At 39.4% G+C, this 8,668-nt stretch overlaps 1 protein-coding gene across 1 annotated transcript in view; it reads right to left on the reverse strand.

Moving 5' to 3' along the window:
* Positions 1-8,270, reverse strand: part of ST8SIA4 (ST8 alpha-N-acetyl-neuraminide alpha-2,8-sialyltransferase 4) — a 135,119-nt gene extending 126,849 nt beyond the window's left edge. Inside the window, exon 1 of the mRNA XM_075181368.1 lies at positions 7,891-8,270. Coding sequence (XP_075037469.1) covers positions 7,891-8,003 — 113 coding nt within the window. The 5' untranslated portion in view covers positions 8,004-8,270. The remainder of the gene's footprint in view (positions 1-7,890) is intronic.
* Between the last annotated feature and the right edge of the window lie 398 nt (positions 8,271-8,668).

Here is an 8,668-nt window from a genome sequence, read left to right on the forward strand (position 1 = left end):
TTGATCTGGAAAACATGCAGTAAAAGAAGAAGTGTCCAGTGGCAGTTCATGTACAAAATATGCGAGTATATTTATTTAGTGTTTTTAAAATGTCATAAATCTGCCCTATTTTATAAATATGTTGCTAAAAAATTGACACAACCTTCCACTGCAAGAGTAAAGGAGAAAAAAAAATGGTGAATTTTCCAATTAAAATATGGTGCATCCAGTGTGCAACAGTGTTTGTCCTAGTTTATGGACACTTTCGCTTTTTTTGTAGATGTATCCCTTTGAGACTGAAATGACTTAACTGGGAGAAACAGCACACAGCTGCACATTCTGTAACAGTAGGGAACCTGTACACATACGTTTATTAATGTTATACAATATCTTTCTTATTAGATCACTTTGTAGTTTTACATTTTGTGGTCCTAGTGACTTTAGAAGTTATGCACCATTTCATAGCTATAGAAATGACTTGCAAACGGTCTTTGTCATCAGTACATTTTTAGGCTACTTAGACTGTTGTTTGTAATGCGTTTTCTTTATTGCATGGTAAAATGCATGTAAAACCACACATAAACTGTATTGTGTGTATGTTATGTGTGTAATATGCACTCAGATGTGTTCACAAGTGCACTTAATTTGCCTTTTTTTTTTTTTTTTAAACATGAGTCTGTTGTAAAAACAGGAAGTTATGTTGTTCACACTATATTCGTGTGTAAACACATATGCAATCGCTTTAACTCACATCTCATCACTCAAAGTTAGTTCCACTGAGATGAATGTAAATTTTCAACTGCATTAAATGGCATTGGACACACTGGAATGGAACATGAAGCATTTTAAAATGCACTGTGGCACCACAAAAGTTAAACGCATGTAAAAAGAAAAAACAAATATGTACTGTCTTATTTGGTACAATAATATTTATTCTAATGCAGAATTTTAATGCCAGTGTACACGCTGAGACTACATTACTTCATGAGGTTTGCTTACACTTTGATATAGATGAGCCAGATATATAGCTCACTAAGCAGGTAAATCACTAACATACCATACACAATTTTGGATCCAAATCCTTTCTCCAATCCATTTTTACAAGATTTATTGTGGCATCTTAAAAATATTCTCTCTTTTATAATTACACCCTCTCTTTGGTTCCCACAATTATCTGCCAGATTTCTTAATTCGATAAAGTTGTTTACAGTACATGCCGAATATTGCTGTGAGTTATTGCTTTGCATACTTTTTATTTCAGTCTCCTATATTAAGCAGTGGTTTTGTAAATTGTGTGATGTCCTAAAGCGTTTTAATGAAAACCTGCAGCAAAACCAGGGCACAGAGCTTCAATATGCGCTCATTAAAATAATCCATTAGCATTATTAAGTCGTTTTCGTATATGAATTTCAAACTTCACCACTGATTTTATGTTGAAGTCCTAAGTACCTACATCACAACAGTCCTAGGGCTAGATTTACTAAGCTGCGGGTTTGAAAAAGTGGGGATGTTGCCTATAGCAACCAATCAGATTCTGCACTAAATAAATGAAAGCTAGAATCTGATTGGTTGCTATAGGCAACATCCCCACTTTTTCAAACCCGCAGCTTAGTAAATCTAGCCCCTAGTCTAGTGTTATTGAAAAGCATTGTGCACTTGGTACTTCAACCTAAGAAGCTCTGCACATAGCAAGCAGAGTTCATGCAAGTCCAGGGGGCACCCCCACCTCCTGACTGGAGGTGGTACCCCTCCCCCTCACATTGCACCCCCACACTCACTGCTGACCTTAGCATGTGGAAGGTAGAAGTGGCAGCCTCTCCTCCTAGGACTGATTGATTTATGGTGCTTGGTTGTGACATCATAGCCAAGCTCCACACTCTGGACCTCATTTAGTGTCGGACTCAATGTGCGTCTAAGACGTGTAGGAGTAGTAGTGTGCCGCAGCTTGGTAGGGTATTACGAGTGGCATGCAACCCCAGTTGCATCCCACTCGTAATACCCTATGGAGCAGTTCGTGCAGCTAGCTAACTACTTGCGCCACCAAATTCCTGCCGCACATTTGTACCCCTTTTTTGACGCGTGTTGCGTTTGCGCCTTGCTGCGTCCAGGACTTACTGACGGGGTCACACCCCCTGTGTCTATATTATACAAGTTCACAATTCCGTTGCGCCCTTTCCTACATAGTAAGCCGCAAGCTGTCGCAAGGGTAAATTGCGTCCAAGATGCAGGCGGATATGGTGCTGGCTGCACATGCGTGATAGTGGTTTTGTGGTCGATGTGCCTAAAATGGACTCTAAATGAGGCCCCCTGAGTGTAACACTAACATGGGGGAGCAGAAGTCAATTACGTCACATGTAAGAAGCTGCTAATTATTTCAGTTTCAAGTCAATTTTTAGGGTGCAACGGCTGGGAATTACAAAACACTGGATGAGTGATAACATGCCACTTATCCATTGTGTTAGGCACCCCTACCCATTGGTGTCCTAGACAACAGCAAAAATGCATTGTTGAAGCCTGAATTTCCTGGGTTAAAGTATGTGGGTGCACAAAGCATCAGTGCGGCACTAGACCTGCTGGTATACTGTGATACAATCCTGGAAAGAAGAAGTGTAGCACAAAGTTATGATAATGTAATTTATTGGAGGGGTCATTATTCGAAACAACAAAAGAGGTTACTTTGCATTGAGTATATATTTACTATGAATTCCTAAGGTTCTGGGATAATAGATACAAGAGTCCCTGTATATTAACTTACTTTAGGCAACAAAAAATGCATTTGCAACTACAATAGAACCAGATTGTCTACTTACTGTTACTGTCACAAACTACCTCATCCACAAACATAATTTATTATAGGTGCATAGGATTCACATAAAGCTTGATTCAATAAGTGTACATAAATTACTAATGTGGATTTGAGCACACCAATAAAAGCATATAATTGGAACCTCTAAGCAATTTTCCTGTCAGACACTGACAAAACAGAGATGGACTAGTAGCTTCTATGAGGCATAAACTGACTTGCTACATTCTAGCACACGTAGCAAACATAATTGATTGGATTACAATGTCATTGTCTTATTAATTATGTGCATGTAAAACAATGGCTAGGAACTTTTTCCCCCCTGTAGCCTACTGCACTATAGAAGCATAAAAAAACCCGCTTACGAAAGACCACATCAGATAAACTGGGCCCTATATGCGATGTGGGGTGTGAGAATCGTCCCACATATTGCTTTACAATCACTCCAAACAAACGGTCGTTTTATGCCACGACCAGTGTCGGGTTAGATAACTTGGATACCCGTAATCTATGATGGGTACCACTGCCTGAGGGCCCTGCCCCTTACTCTACTTCACACCACTTTCTGAATTCAATCATTCTGTCTTGGATTTAGACAGCTTAGAATAATCATTAGTGTACTGAATATGCATGGGATTAAAGGAGGTAGGAGGTTAAAGAGCGGACTAGTAAAAGGTGGTAGTGCAGCCACCCCCCAGCTGGAGTCTCCAGGGCTCTTCCTCTCTTTAAAAAAGTCTGAATGCTGAGGGATAATAAAAGTATTTGCTTGTTTTGTATTACAGCACTAGCAGAGCCCTAATAAAACTGCCAGCATGTAGCAGCCCTGGGGGCTCTGGGTGGGACCTGAACTACCACCTTTTACTAAGTGATAATACAGCCTTAAGCGCTAGCCAAGCCCTCTGCTAGCTGACTAAACCCACCTTTCACTGATTATGCCCCTCTGCAGTGGCGCACGCAGGGGGGGTTTCTGAGTCTCTAGAAACTCCCCCCCCTGCGCTAACTAAGTGGCCACTGTCCTATACAGCAGCCGCGACGCTGTCAAAGAAGCATCCGCGGCGATGCTGTATTGTATACAGCACCGCCGCAGACGCTTCTTAGACAGCGCCGCGGCTACTGTATAGGACAGCGCTGGCGAAACGGAGCTCTCTCGGTTTTGTTTTTTTTGGGTTTTTTTGGGTCGGCGGGGGGAAACCCCCCCCCGACAATCCTCCGTGCGCCGCTGCTCTGAGGACTAGCCATGCCCCTCAGGCAAGCCATTTCCTGCTTTACCCACTTTCCGTTCATATCATCATCATCACCATTTATTTATATAGTGCCACTGATTCCACAGCGCTGTACAGAGAACTCATTCTCATCAGTCCCTGCCCCATTGGAGCTTACAGTCTAAATTCTGTAACACAAACACACACAGAAAGAGAGAGAGACTAGGGTCAACTTTGATAGCAGCCTATTAACCTACTAGTATGTTTTTGGAGTGTGGGAGGAAACCGGAGCACTTGGAGGAAACCCACGCAAACACGGGGAGAACATACAAACTCCACACAGATAAGGCAATGGTCGGAAATTGAACTCATTTCCCCAGTGCTGTGAGGCAGAAGTGGTAACCACTGAGCCACTGTTAAGTCCAACTGGCCATGGCTCCCTGCCTCGTCTATGTAGCTTTAGAGGCTTCCTATTCCACAAATAGAGTGTGGAAGGAGGGATCTATATGATTTTCACATGAGATTTAAGTCATCGCCTCTGACCATATAGCACCGTGTCACCGTTTCAAATCTGAGTTGATTCCTAAGTCAGATAGTAGGGCATCAAATAATTTTATGTTGAAGAGTTTCCATTGTTAACATAATAAATAATTTAGGGCCTGAGTCATTAGGGAGAGCAAAGCATAAAAATGGAGTAACATTTGCACCTGGGCAGAACCATGTTGCATTGGAGGGGAGGTAAATTTAAAATGTTGGGACAGATTTATACTTGGGGTAGGACATGTCCTAGATCAACTTTAAATTTCAGTGTAATAATAAAGCTAGCAAGTATTTGTGTGCTAGATGAAAAAACAGCCAGTATTTAACTTGTGTACAAAATAATAAACTAATTTGCACCCCTTAAATTGTAACATGGTTTGTCCCAGAGAACGTTTACTCCTTATTTTGCCTTAATGACTCAGGCCCTTAATGTGTAGCATTAATCTAGACAGGCCTGTTGTTTGGTAGGACCTAGTAGACCCAATTGCGCTGCACATTTTACAATGAACTACTCTTTCCGTCAGCATTTTAATGAAATATGATGCAGACATGTAAGTAACGTCATTATGGATGTAACTTTACTTATAAATTGACCCAAGCTTTTGCACAAGACGTGCCAAAGTGGAAATATTGGAAAACCAACTTTAAAACAATAACAATAAATGATTTTAAAATATTTTTGGCAAGGAATTAAATAACTAATATTCTTCATTTTCCTAGTATCAATATAATGATCACATTATTTATTTTTTAGCTGACAATGTTTTATCATCTGTTTCTAAGTTTTAGCCAAGCATTCTTTTCTAAGTAAGTAAGTAAGTAATTACCACCACTAAAATAAGGATGAACAGACAGACAATTTAAAGCAGACTTCCTACAACAGGACACAGATGTGTTTTTCTAGTGCAGAACAAACACATCACATTAGGCTTCCACAAAAAGAAAACACGAATGTGATAATCAATATGTATGCTACATAGTTGCATAATACGGTCTCAATTACTTTTGTGGAAACCAGAAGTGTTGTGATAATTATCATATTCTCAATCTGGATTTGTAAAACGTGCATTATGAGGTCTGAAGTAACCTGGATGTCATCCAAAATGTTGTTCTCTAAGAACTGGGAAATATAATGTGCTTAAAATAGCAATCTGTATTAAATACTAATAACCCTCAGTAGTAGTATATTTTTTTTATAACAAGAGCATTTGTGGTCTTTAGTTTAGAATAATGTTAAACAAAAAGAACAACAGAAGGCATTAGACTTGGAGAGCGACCAATCTGTCTCAACCCACAGCTTTGTAATTGCTGAAGTTAATTAATACAGAGGGTGCTGCTATCTGAACTGTGTGCGCTCCAATGATTATTGTAACAAAACCCTCTATGAGTGGGCAGGTGGGTACGTTTGCTCTCTTTAGCCACAGAACTAGGAGTTATTCTTCAGCATGCAACTTAAAATAAGGCTGTTATATAAGTAAAGTGATGTGAAAATCAATAGCAGTGGTTGGACAAGTAAAGACTTAATGCTAGCTGTATATGACAGATGATCCTACTGTCATAGCACCAGATTGCTCTCCATACCAGGCCAAAGCACCTCACACTTGTCTGTCTGTACATCAAAACTGAAGTAAATGAGCCCTCTATGATTGGCAGCTATATATAACGTCAGTCAGCATGTCTCACACCTATCTTGCTTCTCCTTTCAGAAAATACTAACCCACTATATTCCACAATGAAAGTGTCTATTGCTTTATGCTAGTGTTGCAGTCACAATTCACTGGGGTTTTACTTTTGCAGTGAACAATCTGTTTCTTGATTAATATATATATATATATATATATATATATATATATATATATATATATATATATATATATATATATATATATATACACACATATATATATACACACACACATATATACATACACACACCATATGCCCTACTGCTTTGTCTTTCCATTTCTTTGTTTCTCTCATTCTCTATGCATGTGTCTTTGTCTGTGCCTACATGTTAGGCTCTCCCGGCTTTGTGCCTCTCCATTTCTCTTGTCTGGATTTGAATCATTAAGCAAGTGCCTGTGTTTCTAGTCAGCTCCTTGTTTCTTAGCCGCTTACCTCCTCTGACCTTTTTTGTACGCCTCTATATTTTGCTTTTTATCTCTGTGTCTCAGGATTGATATTACATACCACATTTTATTTTTTTTCCCTCTCAGATTTTCAGACATAAAACCACAGATAGATAAAATTATATGTTGCAACATCTTTTTTTTTTTTTTTTTGCTACCATAATATGTTGTCACTTTATAACCAAATTACATTTTAGATTCAAATTATATTCAGTTCAACAGAAAATGACAGTACTTAGCTAATGCACTAGACCCAGTCAGCAAGAGATTCACTTTTGTCAATATAAGGACTGTGTATATTAGTAAGCATGCAAGGTGCTGTATAGACCCTCAAATACTAAACATACCATACAGAATATTCATGTTGCTGCACAGAGCACATCATCATTCAGACTCAAAACATTTTATCATTTATCAAAATGAACCAGAATTAACTCATTAAATTATAATCTCTGTAATCTTACTTTACTGTTGATTGTTGGACTAGGCATGTGGCACACAAAGTACCGTAAACCACTAGTACTGCCAGGTCTGTTACCAAGATATGAACTAGACACAATTGTCAAACTAATACAGTTGGAGTTAGATGTATGTAAGGCAGCTTGGCTTGCCATTTAAATTATGAGTCACAATCACATGAAACTTGAAAACACAAAAAAGAAGAGAGAGAAAAAGTTAGAGGAAGTTGACAGTGCTATGTGCAGAAATAAATGCAAGCATGAGCACACAATGTTAAAACAAGAGCAAAGAAAGCAAAAATAAAAAAAAGCACTCTATACTAATGGGTATTAGCGTTCACAGGGCTAAAGCTTCTTGTTTAGCGTAAACAGACTGAAAAGATAAATATTTACTCTTCAACGAAACACATTCTCCTGTAGGTAACATTGCCCAACACAAAGAGGAAATCCTTAGCACACAGCTAACAATGAAAAAAAAAACCACCAACAAAAAACAGAAAATGAATACAAAAACTAAAAGTAAGGATTTCCAACGTGTGCCAGGTTACGCGTTATTAAAGAGATTCGGGCATGGCTCTCTGCTGATTTCCGAGCTCCCACACAAGTACCACTGACTGATTAGCCCGATCAGACCCTGGGCATTGAATGCATTTATCTCCTCTTAGCTAGACTAGTCAAGCTCAGTCCCATGCACACAGACAGACACACATCCAGCTAGATAAAATAAACCAGACGCAGCTGTGTACATTCCCCTTTGTATCCAATAGTTTCACATTTACCCATTGAGTTGCAGATCCTGGTGCTCCTCAGTCCTTGTAATCTCTTTCGTTTTGTAAAAGATCAGGAGGATGCTTATTGTGCAAATAGTCCACCTCTTTCTTATTGAACGCATGTCTCAGTCACTGACATACACAATCCCAAAACCCTGTAGTTTTGCTTTGCCACAAGAAGAATATTTTAAATAAAAAAAATAGTAGTAGAAATAAATCACAAGTGAAGGTGATTTACTAGAAATAGATATCCTTTGAGATGCTGGCTCCTGTGAGATAAGTCCACCTTAGGCATATATTGGCTGCAGCCAGATCACTACCAATGGTACAGCCAGCAGCAGCAGCAGGTTCCCTCCTTCAGTTCACTGAGACGAACCCTCCCCACTAGCTTTGCTTGGCCACGCCCCTACTGTCGGGATAACGTTCTAAAACCGCCCGACATATGACGTCAGCGTTTGGCCAGTCCCCTCCACTTGAATAGTGATAGTGTGAATATTGAGTGTTCTATCTTGGTCTTTACTATGATGATGGTGTTCTATCAATGAAACTCTATGGAAGCGCAAAGATCTGGGTGTGACCGACTCAAATGTCAGAGCACAAACAGAAGTTTAAATGCAGTGGATGGCCATCAAGCCTCATCACCTATGTGAGTTATATTCAGCACACAGTGCTCTGCATTCGCCTGGTCCTGTGACCTGCTTTTATTACTCTCTCGCAGCATACTGCTCTTCTCAGTACAAGCGATTTGCACAGTGTTATAGGAAAAGCACTGTACATACGGTTACAT

This window comes from Mixophyes fleayi, chromosome 1 (assembly GCF_038048845.1).
Source record: "Mixophyes fleayi isolate aMixFle1 chromosome 1, aMixFle1.hap1, whole genome shotgun sequence".
Classification (NCBI taxonomy): Eukaryota; Metazoa; Chordata; class Amphibia; order Anura; family Limnodynastidae; genus Mixophyes; species Mixophyes fleayi.